Here is a 21,742-nt window from a genome sequence, read left to right on the forward strand (position 1 = left end):
GGCATTTAGGTGAGTTCCTATGGTTCTAAGGTGCTAAAGTAAGATTAATTAGCTGAAAATTTCAGGGAGACGGATTCAAGCAACATGTCAACACAGTGTGAATGTGTTGTGAAACACACTCAGGTATAGCTATGGAGAGAACAAGGGGGCATTTAGAGAATTAAACAAGGGGCTGAACCTAGGTTGCCTCTAGCCCAGAGGCTTGGTCCTCCTGTGATAACTAAAAGTTTGATTTCCTTCATTTATAGGTAACAAAGTGTCCAGCAAAACAGAGCTAACAGACCAAGAAAAAGATAAAGAGAAAGAGAAAGAAAAAGAGAAAGACAAGATCCCCTTCATATTAGAAGGCTCTCTCAAGGTAATCCAAGACAAAGGTCACAGATCAATCACAAGGCCAAAATTACCTGTGACTGAGGGTGTGTGCTAGTCACAGGACTTGATCTTTTTAGCTAAAACCTGAGTTAACCGAAGTCTCAGTGTAGAGCCCTATGCTTTCACAGCTCTGCCCCGTGACAAGTCTTCAGGGGAATTTATATCTTATTATTTTTGCATAGCCACACCCCAAGGCAGTGAGTGATTGGCTCACTGTAGTTTACTCTTTACCTTTGTTGAAAATGCTTGATTTTTTTTCACGTTTTTATTTGAACTTTTCATTATAAAAGTAATAAGTGCTGCTGTGATCATTCAAGAATCTTTTCCTGCAGTATCCCTGCAGTTCCTGGAATAAAAACTGTCAAAATGTGATAGGTTCCAATTCACACAAGCACACACGCACAAATGTTCAGAGGTGTTCTGTTGGCATGTTCATGGGTCACTGTAGGTTTGCTCTGGTTTGGGCCACCTCTCATCCTTGGGTGTCACCCTCCTAGAATGTGGATTCAGTCACTGATGCATGACCTCTCCAGACTGTGTGGTTTAGGAGCGCTTATGTATTTTTCATTATCCAAGTACAATCAATTATTAAATCCATCTGCAGTTCCCCTCACATCCTTGAAGGTCGTGGGGAGGGGAAGGGGAAGACTCTGAAAGTTCCCAGCTTCTAACCTGGGTTTGATCTTTCTAGTGAGCAGTTTCTACCCCATTCTGAAACCATGTAAGGGTTTGCCAAGAGTTGCCTCATTAGAAAAAAAAAACAGTCCTATCACTCATGAAATTCCAGGGGATTTGAGAGCTCTGTGCCAGGACCCAGGAATGAAGACCAAATATCTGGTTCTTATTATATCATAATATTACAGTTTCTATTAAAGTCAGTTGTTACTTATCCGAAAATGGCTTTATTTTGCCCCTATTCATTAAGCATAGTTTTTTTTTATATTTATACAATTTTTGGTTGAGTTTCTCATTTCCTCATAGGGCTCTTAAGACATCAATCTGTCCTCGTCTCTGCTGACATCATAGATGTTAGTAAATTGTCACATTTTACATTATTTGTAGACAGTTTATCTTTTCTCTTTAGCTGCTTTGAAAACATTCTATGATCATCTGGTAAGCATTTAGCAATTGCTCTCTAGAAAAAAATGAAAGTGTGCAACAGATACACAAATAACTTTACAGTAAATGTTATGGATGATAAACTTAGTATGTAATCTGTAAATGATAACAAATCTTATACAATCTTTATTGTAAAGTCCACTTAGTAAATTACTACTTCCATATGCTTTCACAGATTTTTTTGGTATGTTATTGTATCTTTTGGTTACAACTGACAAACAAGTTTAATTCCACTACTAGTACTGATGAATATTTTCATTTGTTAATAAACAAAAGCAAAATTTCAAAGGGGTGTATCCTATTTATTTGTCAGTAACAAAACTTCGGCTGAGTCAAGAAGGAGAATTTGAATGCTAAAAGGATAGTTCCTCGTTTTCACTCAAACTGTAGTGTAGTAGGTCCAGAGACTTGAGCTGAATCATTATTGCTAACATTCTGCCCGTTGATATTTTTTAGCACAGCTAATCAGTGGTCAACTAATCCCCTAGATGTAGCATTGGCTAGTGTTTGTTGAGTGAATATTCCAACAAAGGCTGGTTTCAAGCTGCCAGTGTGGCATTGTAAAAACCTGAGTTGGGAACAGCACGGCTGTACCGTTGTATGGTATGTTTCTCATATGCAGCACAAATAATAATGAAATCTAATACAAAGTATAAATGGGTACATTTTGAACATGTGTTGGCTTTGGTTTAAACGTTGTACTTAGTTACATTTATATGTCTTTTTTTTTTTTTCCGAAGCTGAGGACTGAACCCAGGGCCTTGCGCTTGCTACGCAAGCACTCTACCACTGAGCTAAATCCTCAACCCCTATATGTCTTTTTCCATGGTGGCCTTATTTATCAATTATCACATAAAATTCCTCCCCCCAAATTATCAATTTAAATCAATTATCATATTAAATCAATATGAGCCAAGTTCAACACACCACTGTTACTTTATGCTTAGATTTATTGGCCTTTCTGAATGCTTTATCAATGTCTATCAGCCACTCTAGACTTGACTCAGCCACTATCTGTCCAAATACTGCCTTTTCAAAAGTTGTACTGTATTACTGAGAGGACCATCAAGTTCATCCTGTCATTTTTATACTCCCTACTTTCTTGCTTATACTTGTAATAGTTCATTCTCTGTATTCAAGCAACCAGAAACTTGCTTTATGACTCTTACTTCATTAGTTCCTTAGCTGCAGTCCTCACAGATAAACTTTCAATGTTTGATTCAGAGTTGCTTAGGTTCCCATGTTTTGTGATTTTTTTCTTTGTGAACTAACATCGATTTAGAGCTTCTTCTATTTGAAACTGTATACCCATATCCTCTTAGTTCCCCTCCCTCAACTCCCAAGTGATAAAGAAAACATGTTTTGTCACCCTTTTTGAAATATCTGGCACTGGGAATGCTTTTCTGGGTAGTCTGCCTTTTTGCCAACCAAGATACTCAGGATACAAATTGGGAATGGAAGGAAAGGAGACAGACCACTGCAGAGGCTGCTATGGTGGACCAGGCTAAAGGAAGCGAAAATCTGAAACATGTAAATTACGTGGTAGAAAGTTGGGGAAAAAGCTAAAATGAAGTGACTTCGAGGAGACCCCCAGGGGTGATAAAGAACTGAGGAATGAGAAGGAGACAATCAAAGGTTCTTAACTCAATGTTTCAAAATACTAGAGACAACACATAGAAACTCCATACTAAATTTCCTCCAAAATTAACCCAAATGTAATTCGCATTTGATCTTTCTCCAAATCCCTGTTAAGCTGTTTGATGTGTCTCCAGGCATGGAAGGAAGAACAAGAGAGGTTGGCTGAGGAGGAACGCCTGAAGGAGGAAAAGAAGGCAGAGAAGAAGGGGAAGGAAGCAGGTAGAAAGAAAGGCAAGGATAAGGCAGACAAAGAAGACACTAAGAGTTTGAAAAAAAAGTCGTCTTCCAAGGAGAAACCTAAGGAAGAACCATCTAAGTCGCTGGAAGCAATAGAGGAAGCCGTCCCACTTCCAGAACCGGAAATTGTTTACCCGGTAAACCAACTTTGAAAATTCTTTGTTTGGGCTACTTGTAACAGTTTTAGGGAAACAAGGGTTTGCTTGTTTGTTTGTTTGTTTGTTTTCCTGCTATCTATGAGCTAGACTTGAATTTCTTTCTGGCTAGACGTTCCTTCATAGCTAACCACCCACATGGGAACACCCTCAGGCCTGTTTTTCCTATCAGGAAACTAGATTATCAAGAGCTTTAAAGGTGGAAGTATGACCCAAAGACTTAGGACACTTGAAGTATTAAAACACACAAATAAGCAACTGCACAGGTCAATTCACTGGGCTTGACTTGCTGGATGTACTTAGATGCCTCTGTGTAGAGAGCCTTGTTTCTGGTTTACGTGATTTGGTTAATAGCATTCCTATTTCTCCCTCAGGTATCTATTTATTAGAAAAACCAGTGAGGAAAGAGATTGAGAGGAAATGTTCTGTTCTATTCTTTGTAGCTATGATTCCAGCCCTGTTACTCTGGGGTTTTAGGATGCACCTGAGTCCTCTGCAGCTAAAATAACAATGTTTAAAAATGTGCCTTATATACAACCTCATAACACATCAAATGTCAGTATTTCACTTTACAAGGAAAATTAGCAAATTTGGCCTTTCCTCATGTTATCTTGATGAGGGAGCATGATGTTATCTAGACTAGATTATAAATGCTCATAAATGTGCATAGTGGCGTACAACTGTAATCCCAGCCTCCTGGACACTGAAGCAGAAAGATCATAGTTTAAGATCAGCCTCAGCTACTGAATGAAACCCTGTCTCTACTAATCATGAGAACTAATAATAACATGGGATTTGGGTTTCTGAGCCTACAAGGTAGTAGACAATTGTTTCAACAACAACAAAAATAAATTAAAGCTTATGGAAACTGTAGTTGGCTAACTCTAGAAAGATGATTATTGTGAACTGCAGTGATGTTGCGTTTTCTTCTAGTTCCGAGGATACAATATGGGAGACATTCCTATCCAAATCTCAGGGACAAATTACTATCTGTATCCTTCTGACGGTGGGCAGATTGAAGTGGAAAAGATCAGGTTTGAACGAGGTACATTTGCAAGAGCTGTTAATGTCATGGGCAGGGGGTGGGGGCTGTTAGTGCATTTCCAATCACCACAGGACATTGTGCCTCTCAGACTGTGAGTGGCAGGTTGCATTACTTATGCCACATTGCATTCTCAGGGTCATGTGCTTCTATCATGATTGACTCTACAAGGAATCAGCCTACTCAGAGTTTACTCAGACATTGCTGATAGGAAGGAGCACCCTAATTGTTAAAAATATTTAAATGCCTCTATGCTCTCAGCCAATGGTATATTAACAGCTATAATAAGCAAATAGTTAATCAAGTAATATTGACTACGACATACTGTCATGGCAGAAAACAAACATATGCTTTGAGTTTATAGTGTGGTTCTGGCTTGTGCTCCACAGTACAGTGCGCAGGGACCTCTGCTGATGGTCTGCTAGCTCTTAGCAAGACTTGCATATGTGAACAGTTTATTTATGGTTCATAGAAAATACAGTATTTTCATCTTAATCCTATCAAGTTTGAGAGACACTACCACCATAGTTGAAAATGAAAGGCTGGTTTTAAAAGGGAGACAAAAGAGAGGTGGGGGAATCAGAACACTGTTGAGAGAGAATGGGTAGAAAACTGCTTTAACCTGCATAGTGAGAGTAATTGTGAAACACACACACACACATATATAATCACGACTGCCATTATATTGCCATAGACATCGAGTATGGTAATACACATTTGAAACGTTAGCACACATGAGGCTTAGGCAGAAAAATCACATGAATTTGAGGCTGTTCTGAGACACACACACAGCCACACACACATATACACACATAATTATATGTACTATATATTATCATATACAAATAATGTTAAAACTTTGCATGTTAATTAGCTCATGTGATTTATCAGAGTTGAGTGGAAGTATTCGCCACTTCAGATGATGTATTTTATCTTTGTGATTTGGTTTGGGATGCGACAGGAAGGCCTGTGAAAATCTTGTCTGTGCTTCCTTTCGGCATCCCTGTATATTAGTTGCTGAGTCAGCTACCGCCTAATTCTGTCCTCCGTTCGACTAGCATTTTGTCAAGGTGCGTGTGTGACATCTTCAGTCAGCCCACTTTCTATCCTTTGGTTCTTCTCCAGGCCCAACTTTCATCAAAGTGAAAGTAAAAAAAGATAAACACAGTTTTATAATTCACCTGAAAGATCCAAAGGAAATCGTGAAAAGGGAAAAGGAAGAGGAGCACTCAGAAGAAGAGGAAGAGGAAGAGGAGGAGGAAGAGGAAGAGGAAGAGGAAGAGAATGAACAGAAGGAAGGGAAAGAGGAGAATGTTAAACAAAATGTGGAAATGAGTGAGTGCCGTTACCTTTGCGATGCTGGGCTCTGGTTAGTAAGCAGTGCAGTGTGCCAGCCTAGCCCCAGACAGAACCACACACACACATCCTTTGCACACAACTCGTGGATTTTACAGGTGTGACCTGGAGCACTTACTGTCTGCCTATGTTCATTTCCCCCAACACACTGAACATAGACGCCACATGCATGGCGATCTGCGGTTGGCTGTTTACTGGATCTTGCTGCCACCTGACAGGAGCTCTTGTTCAAGTTTTCATAGCCATAGCAAGGGGCCAAGCCAGCCAAACACCGTGCATAGTGTCCGTTCTGACCTTAATAATTTTGCAGACTCAAACTCAGCCCCTCTTGAACTGATTTCTACTAAGACTTACAAGTCCCTTCAGTGCAAGCAACGGAATTTCCTTCAAGTGGTTCTCACTTAATTTACTTCCTAATACTAATCTGTTGGGCCTCAAAGACAAGGTTTTAAAATATCACAGATCTAGTCATGAGCTTATTACCTGAGTAGAGACAAGAGGTACAAATGGCTGCCCACTTGCACTTCAAGGCAACACCCCATGGGAAAATGCATTGCTTCTTATCCAAACTTATAGCTGTGCAAAAGAGTGAGTTTATTTTTAAAATGTTTTCAAATCCAGTTAGTGATGGGATTAATAACTAAATCTTGCCTGTCTGCTTAGTATTGATACTTTCCACATACGAGAGCACAATACTTGACAAGCTGAATGTACCTAGGAAGGTGGCACAGAAAAATGTTACTTTAAATTAATTTTCTTTTTTCGGCTAATAAAAAATATTAACTGGGGCTGAGGAAATAGCTTAGTTGGTAAAGTGTTTGCTGAGCAATCAGGACTCTAGCACTCACATCAAAGGTCAAGTGCTTTGGTACACAGCTGTAGTCCAGCACGGGGCAGTGGGCATGACAACATCCTACTGCTTGCTAGCCAAGCAGTCTGACCTAATCAGTCAGCCCCAAGTAGTGAGAGACACAGTCTCAATGACAGAGCAGAGAGCAATAGAGGATGGCACCTAAACTCCACCTCTGGCCTCCATAAATACACGTCCCAGTTCCTGCACAGGTGTCCACATCCACACACATATGCCTGCCTATACAATACACAGCATACACACACACACACACACACACACACACACACACACATATATATACATATATATGTACATATATACATACAATATACACACACACATATATAGACACATATATACATAATATATACATATACATATATATGTACATATATACATATACATATCTGTGTGTAATTCTAAATACTTAAAAAATACATTATTTGAAATATTTAAAGAAGCTAATAATAATAATTCTACCACTTCCATGTTACTCATTCTCCAAAGTTTGTTTGTTTCTGTCTGTATCGATGTAAGCATTTTTACAGTCACTAAATATTTTTTGAAAAAACAAGATTTTAAATTATTTAATGATATATCATTGATAAACCTGAATATCATAGTTTATCATTTCAATGTTTTTATGTATTTAGATGATTCCTACAAAAGTTAATAAATAAATCTAGATACATAATTTAATAATGTCCTTTCTGCAAGGTTAAATAACGATTGGTGTTGAGCTTTGTCACTAACGATCCTGTTCAGATTATCTTCTGTTTACATCAGCCGTGCTTTCCTCCAGCCTGCGAACGCTAGCCCAGACTTGACCCATGACCTGGTTCTGGATGATCCATGAACTAAGAATAGATTTGACATTTGTAAAGCATTGACAATAGAAAAGCAGAAAGTATGTGATAAAGACTTCCCATGACCCACATGCCCTAAAGTATTTACTGCCTGGCCATTTTTGGGAAAACTGTGTTGCCTTCTGACGGGAGCAGCTTCGGCAGGTGAACTGACAGAAGCAAGTCATGCTTGCAGCTCGCTCACGGGGCTGTGGTCCTCTTGCCTGCCTGATGAGGGTTCCTGTTGTGATTCATTTAACTCCATAGCCTCAGTCTACTCCCATGAGACCTGAGGGAGCATGCACCCTGCAGGCCCCATCTCTCTGAATCTAGTCTGGTTAGGGAACTTCTCTTGCTGTGTTTTTCTCTGCGAGCAGCTACCTGCTATTGCAGTCTCTACCTCACAACTTCCAAGTTAGAGTCTGAGGGCTGATGCACGCTCCTGTGGTCTGAGAAGGAGGTGCCACTGCTGCCTAGGGTAAGACTTCAGTTCTTCATTAAAGGTTTTAGCACGCCTCCCTTCATTTGCCTCCTCCTTCCCGTGATCCCCCGTTTGCAATATTTTGCCTCCCAATCACTTAACATCTTGTTAATGGAGAAAACCATTACTGTCTTCCTTTTCATCCCATCTGCTGGATACGGAACGACGTTAAGTTGGGGAAACATGTTTTAAAGTCGCAGACAATGCTTTGTAAAACATCTTTAAGCAGTTAAAAACCCAAGTATTTGTGTTTCCCATAATTTACATTTTGGTGAACTTATGTTCTAGTTGGCTTTTTTTACTTGGTAATACATAGTCAAATTTCCATAATGCCTTTTCAGGGCACAATAGTTCTTTCCTCTTTTCATTCTTTGTGTGTGTGTGTGTGTGTGTGTGTGTGTGTGTGTGTGTGTGTGTGTGTATTTACTAGGGACTGAACCCAGGACTTCGAGTGTGCTAGAAAATTCTCTACAAACTGAGCTATGTTCCTACGTTCTCTGCCCATTTCATTTCTTCTTCTCACTAAATAGTATGTGGTTATCTGGATAGTCTGGTTTATCCACTCTCCAACCAAAGGACATCTTGCTTGCCTCCAGGTTTCTGTGCGGGCATATGATTTTAAGAACAATGAGTAGATAGCAAGGAACATGGTTCCTGGGTCATATGGTGCGCTAGAGTAGTGTTGTAAGGAGCAGCAAGCTGCCTTTCAGCAGTGAATGTGGACTTTGTTGTCCCGATGGTCGTCATCCATGCTTTGGGTTTTCTCCATTCTGACAGGTGCCTCGTTTCACCCATTGTCTTAATCTGCATTTCCCTGATGACATACAACATCAAACTGCTTCTCATGTGCTTATTTTTTATCTGTGTATATTCTTTGGTTTGGTTCTGTAGGGGCTTTGGGCCATTTATTCCTTGGCTTGTTTGCTTATTACTGATGTTAAGAGTCCTCATGTGTTTTACGTAACAGCCCTTTGTCAGAGTATCTTAAGCAAACATTTACTCCCAGATTGTGAATTGTTTTCTTTCTCATGAAGCATTATCCCTTTTTTGTTGGCGTCCCTCTGAGCATTCAAAAATTCCCAGTCAGGAAATAATCTGTTCATAGGTTAGAGTATTTGAAACTGACAATGTCCCATTTTTATTATACGAAGATGAAACAAGCAGGAAATGAGAGCAGAATAGACCATTTGAGACCCTTCACGTGCCCCACTAATGTATATTTTAATATATTTCCTTTTAAAACTTAGGCCTGATTCAAACAATTTTCAGTTGTGTTTGAAAATATAAGGAATTATAAATGTGAGGATTTAAGAAAGTGTTTGTAAATGTGAAGAGACTTGGAATGACTTGCTGATTTTTATTTGAAAAGTCATGTGAATGGTCCTCAGATCGATAACCAGCATATGGCCAAGACATTAAGTGGTTTACATCCTCTCTTCACGTGGACCTAAAGCCCTTTAAACACGTTCTATCCCTGGAACTCTGCCTCACTTCGCTGTGACCTTAGTAAGAGCCAAATCAATTCTTTTTTAAATTGACGGTATTAGAATAGCTGAGACCCCCATTCCCAGCATTCCAGCTGAATTCCACTTACACTTCTGGAGAAAAGTGGACACATCCCTGATATGATTTTGTCTTTTAGAGAGAACACAGATAAAGAAGGAAGCTGTCAGCAAGTTTGGATCCTTTTCTGCCACCTTAGAAAATGGAATCTGCCTCTCCATAAGTTACTATGGATCAAATGGAATGGCGCCAGGTGAGAAGCACACCACAGAATAAATGTCCCAGGCTGGCCGGTCCTTGCCCTTGCCTAGCTTCACATTCGCCAACCATCAAACCTCTTCTGATTTAATGCTTCACAAAGAGCTTTTTCCTGCAACATAGAGATATGTGGTGTATGGTGTTTGTGTGCGTGCATGCATGCCTGCGTGTGTGTGTGTGTGTGTGTGTGTGTGTATGTGTGTGTGTGTATGTGTGTGTGTGTGTGTATGTCTCTCTGTGTGTATGTTAGTGTGTGTGTGTCTGTAGGTGTGTCCATGTACATAATTTTTCCTTTACATTTGAATTTTCCTTCACTTTCAATTTTCTTTTCTCATAATCAATGTATACACATATGTATATTTTGATTATGAATTAGTCCATGAAAGTAATTCTGTTATTTTGGTACAAGGAGAGCATGATTTTCCAAGGAATTCTCACAGGTTTCTACGGAACAATATTTTTATGAGTCTTGTGATAGTAGAACTGCCCGGTGTCCTTCAGGACACTGGTTTAAAAGGAGCCATTCATTGGATGTATTAGAGGATTTCTGGGCTCCACTTTCAAGAAACAAATTCTCCAACTGGAAGCTATTTCCTTTCAAACCACAAAATACTATGTTGCTTTCCCAAGAACCAATTAAGAAATCTGTGGATCCCCACAAACTTTAAAGGGATCCAACCACAGTAGACATTTTTTAAACATTGCAAAATCAATAGATAATCTCTATGCCATATAGTTTTAAAACTATGTGCTAGCATAGATTATGGTGGTCATCTTACATCCTGACTATGTAGTTCCTTTTCTGAAGATTGCCATGAATCCTCATAGCATTGTTTCTTCAAAGTTAAAAATATCTCTAGAACCACACCAAGAGGTATCGAAAAGCAGAAATATGGGCCTGGAACTGAGAAAGAAAAAAATATGCCTACTATGACCATCGCAGAGTCAACACAAATATTTGAAGCCCTAGTTGTGGATACAATTGTTAACATCTAATATATACACAGCTCTGACTATATATAACAGCCACATATGGTGTTACATATATGTACCTATCTGGGCCTCTGCCCCTGGAAACCAGATTCAGTAAGTCAGAGGGAGACTTGGGTATTCGTTTAAATTCCTTGATTAATTTTTATGGCGGCCAAACTTGAGAACATAGTCCAACCTGGGACCTGGAAGCATCTGCGAGACTGAAATGTATGAATGATCAGTAAGGGAGGGAGGAGGGATTCACCAGAAAGGTAAGGAGATGTCAAAGAAGAGGCATGCTAGATCCTGCACGAGAACAGATGATAAGATAAAAGGGGACACACACACACACACACACACACACACACAGTGTCTCCTCTCATCAGCTCTTTAGAATTTCCAAACTTTTAAAACCAAAAAGACAGTAGATTGCCTACAAGAAAGCTACTTATGTCACCTTAGACAAAAATAATGTTTGTCTTTGTTGGGCCTCCTTGTCTATATTGGCTCATGTCTAATGTGTCCTCATATTCACGCTTTCAGTGCTGGTCTTGCTACTGTGAATCCAGGACTTCAGGATGTTTTATGAGTTCTATTTCTCATATTAAAAGAAAGTTGGTAGAGTGCACAACAGACTGGAAGGCAAGAACATGTGATACAAGGGCTTGAGATTATTGTTGTATCAACCACGCTAAAATAGGAAACATTTTAAATTTTCTAACTACAATCTGATTTTCAAAACAACTACATTATCTCTGGAAATATTCTGACTGGAAAAACTTGTTTCACATGGTGAAAATTAATGCCAACTTGAACAAATTTTTGAGATGTATCAATTAACAACCATACAGAATATAAATATTTAATTTTTCATTCCCCCTTTTTTTATTTCTAGAGGTTATGGATTCTGATTTGGAAGCAATGATGAATATCCCTTCAGCTATGACAGCAACAGTGGTTCCCTCTATAGTTACTGTTCCCCAAGGCAAAGGCAAAACTAAGCCGAAGGGCAAAGAAAAACACAAAGATTCCTTTAAAGAAGAGGAACTTCCAAAAGAAGAAGAAAAGAAGGTAGGTGAACATATCTACCAGTTTACAATCTTTCACCCCATGATACTTTTTATAATTAAAATGCAATGACACCTTTTCTCCCACTCCCTTTCATTTCTCTATATTCTCCAAAGTCGTCTCTTCCCAACCTTCCCAACATATCTCTCTCAACATCTCTCTCTCTCCCTCCCTCTCCCTCTCCCTCTCTCTCTCTCTCTCCCCCTCCCTCCCTCCTCTTTTTCCTGGCCTCTTCTTAATTATTGTCACACAGGCACACACACACACACACACACACACACACACACACACACACACACATCGATAGGGTTGCTGGTTTCCCCAACACTGCTTTAATTTCTTTTAACTACTATCACAAAATATCTTAGAGTATATGAGTCATAAACAACAAAAGTCAATTGGTCAAGTTGAGGTTGGAAAGTCCAAGAGCAGGTGCTGGGTATCTGTCTCATGTGAGCAAGTTTATGTAGACAGAACCTTTTGTGTTCCATTGTGTCACAGGAAGAATAAACTCTTTTCATTTGACACCTTTTATTAAGGCCTGAATCATAATCATAAAAGCCAAACCCTCAGCATTCTCAGTTCCCCCAAAGGCCTACTGAATACCATCATGTTGGGTATCAAGCTCCACCATCTGAGTTTGGGGGTGGGGGAACCAACATCTACACCATAGCGTTGCCCACGTCCCATCCATCTAACTAGCGCTACAATTCAAATTCCAATTCAGTCCATTTGCTCAACAAATACACTCACAGTGACCTCTGTTAACTTTGCCACCTTCTCTCAGAGAAAAGGTTTTATTTGATACTATGTCTTGTCACGTGTTTGTGTACCAATCAGCAAGTATAAGATCAACAACAGTGAGGATTCTTGAATCCTTTTAGAATCTTCTGCAGAGTCTACTTACTCACAAGTTGTAATGTTTGACAAATCCTTGCTTGATTGAAATAAATGTCTCATTTAGAGAATGACCAGCATTTATTTTTGCACAGAATCACTCACAGGAAGAAGTAGAACCAGAGATTGTTATACAGGAAACACCTTATGTGCCCACCTTCCAAAACCTAAATGTATCTTGCCCCAATGGGCTCCTGCTTACCTTCATTGGGCAAGAATCTACAGGTGAGTGTTAACTAGAATGCACAGGGAATCATGGATCAAAAACCAACACAGAAAATCCCACCATTGAAAGTGGGTCTTTTCTTACTGGTTGTCCTTGTTGATAATGAGCAATGGGTAATTTTCAAGTAATGGTCAGAACAGTAATGACCATTTTCAAGCGCTTGCTGTGATGAACCACTGTCAAAGTCCTATCATGCATGTAAAAACACAAATCCTACAAGAATTGGCACTGATAATTCCATCTTATAAAATACAGATGCTGAGACTTCTGGAGGTGCAGCAATGTGCTCAAGGTCACTTGACTAGTAAAAGACACCGTTGGGAAGTCATTCTTGATCTAGTGATGATAAATTAAGCTTTCTTAATGGCTCTGCATTTCTCCTGCCTCTGCAGAGGGCCATGAGTACAGCACTTTGCTCACTGGTCTAAACAAGGAGCAGTGAGAATGTGAAGACCAAGATGCACATTAAACACTCTTTCAATCCCATAATGTCACATAGTCTGTTACTTCTGTTTCTTCTAAGCATGACTTCTTACTTATTCTGATGAATAAATAGGCACAAAAAGACCTTTTTAGTTAGCCTGGTGTGTGTGTGTGTGTGTGTGTGTGTGTGTGTGTGAGAGAGAGAGAGAGAGAGAGAGAGAGAGAGAGAGAGAGAGAGAGAGAGAGAAAGCTGTATCTGAGATTGAACTAGAGTCCATTCAGCAGCGAATAATGGTTCTTTTCCCCCGTATCTAATGGTGTTGTTTTTCATTTTCTTGATGATAGCCATCTGGTTGGGGTAAGGTGGAAGCTGGGTGTAGTTTCTATTTGCACTTTTCTGGTGGCCAAGGATGTTATGGAGTTTTGTTTTTTGTTTTTGTTTTTGTCACATTTTGATTGGCCATTGTGTTTTCTTCATTTAGAAAGTATCTACTCAGCTTACTTGCCTATTTGGTTGTACTATTTGCTCCTTTAGCTATTTCTATATATCTGAATATTGAGCCTCTGTTAGGTAAACAATGACAAAGACACCCCCCTCCTGTAGATTGTCTCTTAATTCTGCTTGTCATTGCCTTGGCTGTTGCTCAAGAAATAAAACTGACAAATGGTATTGCATCAAATTGAAAAGCCATCCCATATTACTTTGCTTTTAGAAGGTATTTATTGAGTGCTTTTGTTCTTGATTACCAGGGAGTAGCAGACCACGAGAGTTACCTGCCTGTGGTTAGAGATGGAGGGTTTGTGCTAATTTTGAAGGATGATGAGTAAGTTAGAGAAGATTTGAATCAAGACTCCCTAAAACTCTAAGCAAGCAGGGGATACCAGAGCATTGTCTTCCAAGGAGCAAGAACTTACTCAGAATGGCATGTCAAGAGAGAAAATAAAGTCACTAAGACACTGAAATTCTACTCCCAAATCAATTGGCCTTGACTTGTTCTGGACTCTAAAAGTATGCATATGTTCTAGGAAGGGTTACTGTTTGTTATGTTATTGAAATGCCCTCACTCACTACATTTGAGTGGAAAGGGTCATCAAAGACCCAGTTTGCTAGGCCATCAGTCTTGAACGGAAGGAAACTTCCCTAGTTCTCAAACACAGACAAAAAGAATAAAAACAAAACAAAACAAAACAAAAAAGAAGATAAAATCCAAGCCCCATAGCACCACCTTACCAATAACTTTATTCTCTTTTGTTTTTTAATATCACCCTGTTGTAGATGAAGAATCTACCTGGAACCTCATGATCCGCCAGAGCTACCCCCAGAGGTTGAAGCACTATGAATTCTATAAAGCAGTGATGCCACCCACAGAGCAGGAGGCATCAAGAGTTGTCACCAGCCAGGGCACCGTTATCAAGTATATGCTGGATGGATCCACACAGGTTAAAGACTACAGTATTTAAATAACCTCCCTCACAGTGAAGTAAAAGACAGCTGGACCTTGAATAAGGAGTAAGGCTACTGCACGGAGGAGACATGCACAAACCACCAGGGTACATCAAAGTGACACGTGTAAAGGAGTGCAGTTAGAGGCAATGTAGTGTGGTTATGCTGTCTGTTAAAGCCAGAGTGCATATAATATAGATGGTGTTCTTTCTATATGATCTAAGGTTGAGACTTGATAAGTCTTCCTCTTTTTCCCTCAACTCACCTTAAAACACAAGGAGGGAAAACTCTTGAGTACTAAATCCCCAACAGTGCTAGAAAACAACAGAATATGCCACCATATAAGAAGTACTTAAAGAATTTCTAGAAAATTCAAGGAAAGTAGGTTCAGACTGATAGAGAAATAAGGACAAAGTTTAAAATATGTACAAGAGAAAAAACTCCAAAATTAGGGGGGATATTTTATAGAAAGGTGTACCTCTAGGAATTGAAAATCAGGGCAGTTCTGCAGATAAGCTCATTTTGTAGAGACTTAAAAATCAGAAGCCATATAAAACCCCCCATACCTTGGCCCACCTTCAAAAATGATCAGAGGGAAGGGCTTCAATAAGCAGGCCGTATACTACCAAGAGCCATGAGCAATTATAAGACCATGTATTTAAGAAAATAAACAACAGATTCAGTATTGTTAAATCACCTGAAAGTATATACTTGAACATAAATTTTTAAATGAGTAGAAATAATATAGCCAGAGACTCAAGTTAACAATCTAATTTTAAGAAAAATTTAGCTGCCCTGGGAACAGTGAAATAGCTCAGTAGGTCCGGGCACTTGCCTGACTACAGAGTCTAATTAGTGAGTTTGATCTCTAAAACACACATGGTGGAAGGAGGAAAGAGACTGGAAAGTTGACATCTGATCTTCATATATCTACCATGATATGTACACATTCATATGTACAGAGAGAGAGAGAGAGAGAGAGAGAGAGAGAGAGGAAAGTTGATATCTGATCTTCATATATCTGCCTTGATACACACACACACACACACACACAGAGAGAGAGAGAGAGAGAGAGAGAGAGAGAGAGAGAGAGAGAGAGGAAAGTTGATATCTGATCTTCATATATCTGCCTTGATACACACACAGAGAGAGGGGGGGTTGATATCTGATCTTCATATATCTGCCTTGATACACATAGAGAGACAGACAGACAGACAGAGACAGAGAAGCAGATAGATGGATGGATGGATGGATGGAAAGATAGAATGAAATTTTAAAATAAGTATAAAACTGCTGTGGAAAAATACAAAAGTTCTTAAAATTTTAAAAATAGTTGTGAAAAGCCAAGTGGTAGGAGGGATGACTTATAAGAGGGAAAGGAGCTAAGAGGTGTGGAAATGCGACACATGCACTAACATTCCTGGAAGAAACCAATGAGAATGAGTGGAGAGTGTAGTTTAGACAATGACATGTAAAACATACTTCCAACTCATCCTGGCCACCAAGTACCACTCTGGGTTGATGCTAATTTATCACTAAGTGTTGTCTTGCTACCTGGGACTCCACAGGTGGCCTGCAAAACTCCTGAAGAGGCCAGGAAGAATCAGGTCAGAGTCACAAGGGCAGGTGACTTACTTATCACACTCCCTGAGAGGCTGTGCGTACAGGTACCCATAGGGTATCTATACCTAGCGATGGCATCCCCTGTAGGTAGATGGTAACAGAAGTCAGACATTAAAAATATAATATATTTGAAATCGTACCTGTTGGAGAATTCTCATCTATATGATTTTCAAATTATATAAAATAAGAATGAAGAATAGAAAAAATACATTAATCCAACAAAGGGTGCGAAACAGGACAGATGTGGGTAGAAAATATGAAATCATAGTTATTGCTGTAGGTAGGTGCAAATCAACTGTCTAATGGCACGTTCTGGTACCACACATGGAGGTCTGTCTTCAGCCTTCCTGCTGTAGATTATTTCGAGCCCCAAAATGTTGGGCATAGCACTCTTTGAGGACCAGCCTCCTCTTGACTTCTGAGAATTCTGAGACCTTGATTTCCCTTCAGATTCTTTTTGCAGATGGTGCTGTGAGCAGCAGTCCTGACTCAGGTCCTGTTCATGCATCTCCTGAGACGTCTGCAAGCCCCCACAATGGAGATGTGGCAGACAACACTTCTCAGCATAAATCCGAAACAGCACCTTCTGAGATCATCACCAAGAAAGGTAACCAGCTAAATATTTTAACTTGCAGGACTTACAGGTTTCAAATGCCTCACAGGTGTTCCATATTATGATGACGCTCATTTTATTAAATGTATACCTATTCATAAGTCTATGCTAATTCTCTTTGCCAGCACAGGCTTGCTTCCTACTTCATGAATTGCCTTCTTCCCCTTTGTGGAGTAAATGATGCCCCCTTTCCCATGCATAATGAGCAGTTTCCCTGTAGATGTGCCCTCCTGCACATTAGTTACACTGCCTGGGTAGTGTTTTAGGGGTTGTTAACTGAGTAACACAAAGATTCTGAGTCAGCACCCCTGGGATGCTGTTAATTTTCCCTTCGACTTGAATAGGGCCCCTCAGAAGCACCCAAAGGCTTCGATTTAGCAACTTCCAAAGCAGAAAGGGAAAAAATGCATTCAAGAGTGTTCTCAGGAGACTCCTGACCCCAACCCTAACCTTCCTCCATTTGCATCTCATGGGCTACACCTGCCTGGGGTTCAGTGCTGCCAAAACACAGACCCCCGTTGAAGGAATCAGAGAAAGGTCTGGAAGAGCTTGAAGGGGCTCGAGACCCCATATGTACAACAATACCAACCAACCAGAGCTTCCAGGGACTAAGCCACTAACCAAAGACTATATATGGACTGACCCTGGACTCTGACCTCATAGGTAGCAATGAATATCCTAGTAAGATCACCAGTGGAAGGGGAAGCCCTGGGTCCTGCCAAGACTGAACCCCCAGTGAACGTGATTGCTGGGGGGAGGGTGTTAATTGGGGGAGGATGGGGAGGGGAAGCTCATATAGAAGGGGAGAGGGAGAGATTAGGGGGATGTTGGCCTGGAAACCAGGAAGGGTTTCCGAATCGAAATGTAAATAAGAAATACTCAAGTTATTAAAGATTAAAAAAAAAAGCACAGAGACAATATTTTGTGCCTCTTTTTAGTCTGACTTGTGGAGTATAGGGAGTATTAGGTAGCAGTCAGTAGCATCTGCAATAATTGAAATCAAAGATTGCTGCCCTGAAGATTTCTGTTTATACCTGCCCCTCACTAGCACACTATGAGAAAGGATGCTTTCCCACACCCATGACAATACTAAATATTATTCTCTAAGTTTCACTCAGTTTGGTTAGTAAATCTTTTTACTATTTGATTAATTGTGACATTGAATGGTCAGGTGTTTAGTGAGTTTAGTTCATAGGAGCCTCCACAGGAATTATATTTTAATTTTAACACTATCTCTTCCAGCATAACAATTTTTCAAGTTTTTCAAATTCTTTAAATCTCCTTCTACATTCATTTCCAAGTCTCTATCATGTTCCTAGTTTATGTTAATCGCTGGTTCTTAATTGCTGAAATACAATTTATAACCTTATGCGTGATCAATAATTCAAACCCATGCTTGAAAACCTCGCATATCTCGTAGTTCTTCCGTACAGTGCTCTCTTTCTATTTACTGCATGAAACCTGTTAGTTGTGTTTCCCAGATGTACCTGAGGTCAGCAACCTTTTCTGTAAAGGGCAAGGTGGTAAATCTTATAGACTCGGCAGGCCATGTGTTCTCTGTCACTGGGACTCAGCAGTTCTGCTGGAGCGTGGAGTACTTTTTGATAATGCACAATTCAGTAAGCCTCAAATATGCTGTGTCCCAGTTAAAACTATTTATGAACATTGAAATTTGAATTTGATATTGTTTTCATGCATCATAAACTATGTTTAAATTCCTTTTAGTTGCTTAGAAATACGAGGTGTCATTACTTCACAGACAACACAGAACAGGCTACAAGCCTTCCTCATAGCTAGAACGCCCAGCCCTTTCCTCCTTGCCTGCTCTCAATGTCTCCACACCCCCAATTCATTCAGCTGTATTTATGTTGACTGACAGGCGAGCAGTGCCTGCTCAGTGCTGTGCTCCTTGTGCTCCTACTTGCCTTTGGTTTAAGGTAAATTTGTCTCTTTAATGGTTCTGTCCAATTTTCCTTCAGATAGTTTGATAGTGTAATTGTAAACACACCTTTAGAATTATTCTATCTTTGGGGCGAGTGTACCCTGTCATTGTTTTACAGGGTTGTTTTTTATTTTAATTGTAAGACTTCCCTCTCCTGATGTCTCTTTGCTTAGATTGCTGCGTCTCTAACCACTGTAACCTCCCGGGTATGACATTTCCACCCTCATATTCCTCTGTTTGTAGCACATGTTTAAATATGTCTCTGTGTACAGCATATAGGGGGTGTGTCGTCAGAGCTAAATTTGAAAGGTTTTCCTTTGAGAGATTTTAATTAATTCACTGAGGAGCTGACATTTCCCAAAAATCTCCTTATATTGTCCTTATCCTAAAATGGCAATTTCACTGAGTGTGCAATTCTAGACTGATGCACATTGACAGTGATCTCATGTTTTAAGGGTGGCTGTTAGTCTCATTCCTACTGCTTTAATATCATTTGTCCTTAGATCATTCCACATTGTTTATAATAGTTTCAATACAGTTAGACTGTGTATAGGCATCGTTTACTTATACAAGTACGTTAGTCATTTAACCAGTAGACAAGTGTATCTCACTGATGCTGAAAATGTCTCGATAATTATCTCTTCAAATATTACTTTCATCCACTTCTTTTTCCTCTTTTTGTAATCATAAAACATATTAGGGGTCTTTGACCCCTTTTCTATTACTTCTAAGTATTGAGGATCAGAAGACTCAGCTTCAGTCTAAATAATTGGTTCAAGTCTATCTTTGAGCTCTCCTCTAAAGAACACAGTATTTTCCATTAAAACCTCATATTAATTGGTTTAAATTGGTTTCATATTTAAACCTCATATAAATTGGTTTAAATAATTGGTTACATTTTTCCCATAAATTTTTCCTTATTTCCAACCTGCCTTCTCAGTTTTTTATTGAATTTTTTAAATTGAAATATAATTACATCACTTCCCTTTCCAACCCTCCTTTCAACCCTTTGTTCCCCCACATTCCTCTCAAATTGATGGTGTCTAGTCCTTTGATTACTGTTGATACATATATATGTAAGTGCACAAGTATGTACATACAGCCATGAGTCCATTTACTATGGATAACATGTATATGATCCGTACATGATTTCAGAGCCGACCAGTTTTTATTGAAATGCCAGCAAGAGTGTTTATAGCCTTCGAAGAGACTGTTTTCCCTCACACAGTAATCAGTAGTTGTCTGTAGTTCTTTGTCTAGGGGTAGGGACTCCAAGTTATTTTTTCGATTGCTAGTATCATTGTTCATCTCCTGTTCAGACAGCCATATGGATGAGGTATCATGAGTGCAATACTTGTCTTTTCTTGGAGACAAAATCCAGATGTAGCAGACTTTTCTGTTTTCTGTATCTTAAAGTCTTGCTACCTTCTCCTTGACAATGTTTTCTATACTGTAAGTGCATGAGTTGTGTTGTAGATGTATACATTGCGGCTAGATTCCCCACAACCTACTGATCACTGTGTTATGACCTGTGGTGGTTTTCTGTAATGGCCTCTTTGCTATAAAGAGAAGCTTCTTTGGTGTTGGGTGAAAGCCACACTTATCTGTGGGTATAACAATAAGTTTTATGTTGGTCTAGTAAAGTGGTGGTAGTAAGGGTCCTTTAAGATCCATGACTTCACTAGTCCCTGGTAACTGGCTAGGTTCCAAGTACCAAGCATGAGTTTCCTCCTATTGAGTGAAACTTAAGCCCAGTGACACAGCTGTTGGTTATCACCAAGATGTGAGTGACATTGTTGCACCTTTAGTATCACTGGCCATGTTGGTCATTGTTGTAGTTCATGGGCATTATAGATAGACAGGACTATTGACTACTTCCCTCCGTTGGCAGATTGTGTAATACTTTCTGGTGATGTGTAAGCGAGAGCACAGGAAGGAAGCTTCTGGGTTATATCCATCTCAAATCTTCCAAGTCCTGTATCTGAAGTGTACCGTATCTTAAGAAGTAGGTAGGAACCTACCTGTACAAAATGTACAGGGAAACGGATGGAGCTAGAAAACAGTGAGTAAGATAACCCAGTCACAGAAAAACAAACTCTCTTTTCTGTAGCTCCAAGTCTTCAGCTGTGGGTACTCATCCTAGAGTACCAGAAACCAGGAAAGTGAAGAAGGGACCAGGGGAGAAGAGGAAAACTAGAAAGTAAATAGCAGATACAGCCGATGTAAAGAGGAAAATGAGAAAAACGGGGAGGAGGGCTCATTGGTGAGTGGACAAGGAGATCCGTACAGAGGGGAGAGGAGGGAGAGAGAACAGATGAATAATATCAAGGATGCTTGATAGGGCCTCAAGGAATCATATTACTTTATATTTACCCCAAATTATATGATTTATTTTTATGAAATTATGCCACTTGGTATGACAACGCTCCCCACAAGAGCATTCTATTATCTAACAAAGCCCCAGGAGCAGGCATGAGAAACCTCTATTGGAGTTCTTGGTCAGATTTTCCAAATAATGCAGGCTATTGCTGTAGCCCCTGCTGCTTCTCAGAGGTACGAGGTAACCTGCCTCCTCCTTGCTCGCACTTATTGGCCCCTACGCACCAGAAATCTCGCCCTGCAGACTCTATTCAGTTGGTGCCTCTGACTCCCCTCTGAAATACTTGTGTCTTGGT

At 39.8% G+C, this 21,742-nt stretch overlaps 1 protein-coding gene across 5 annotated transcripts in view; it reads left to right on the forward strand.

Moving 5' to 3' along the window:
- Positions 1–21,742, forward strand: part of Spag17 (sperm associated antigen 17) — a 244,918-nt gene that overhangs the window by 140,881 nt on the left and 82,295 nt on the right. For 4 of the 5 annotated variants that reach the window (XR_015669308.1, XR_015669316.1, XR_015669314.1 and 1 more), the window contains 9 exon segments: positions 249–358; positions 3,264–3,503; positions 4,455–4,566; positions 5,689–5,898; positions 9,741–9,854; positions 11,727–11,902; positions 12,892–13,021; positions 14,722–14,885; positions 16,963–17,119. Coding sequence is in view for 2 of the 5 variants with exons in the window: in NM_001447409.1 (NP_001434338.1) it covers positions 249–358; positions 3,264–3,503; positions 4,455–4,566; positions 5,689–5,898; positions 9,741–9,854; positions 11,727–11,902; positions 12,892–13,021; positions 14,722–14,885; positions 16,963–17,119 (1,413 nt within the window). In the remaining 3 variants the exon portion in view is untranslated. 5 annotated transcript variants of the gene reach the window in all.

Source organism: Rattus norvegicus, chromosome 2 (assembly GCF_021556685.1).
Source record: "Rattus norvegicus strain SHRSP/BbbUtx chromosome 2, alternate assembly SHRSP_T2T, whole genome shotgun sequence".
In the NCBI taxonomy this organism is placed as follows: Eukaryota; Metazoa; Chordata; class Mammalia; order Rodentia; family Muridae; genus Rattus; species Rattus norvegicus.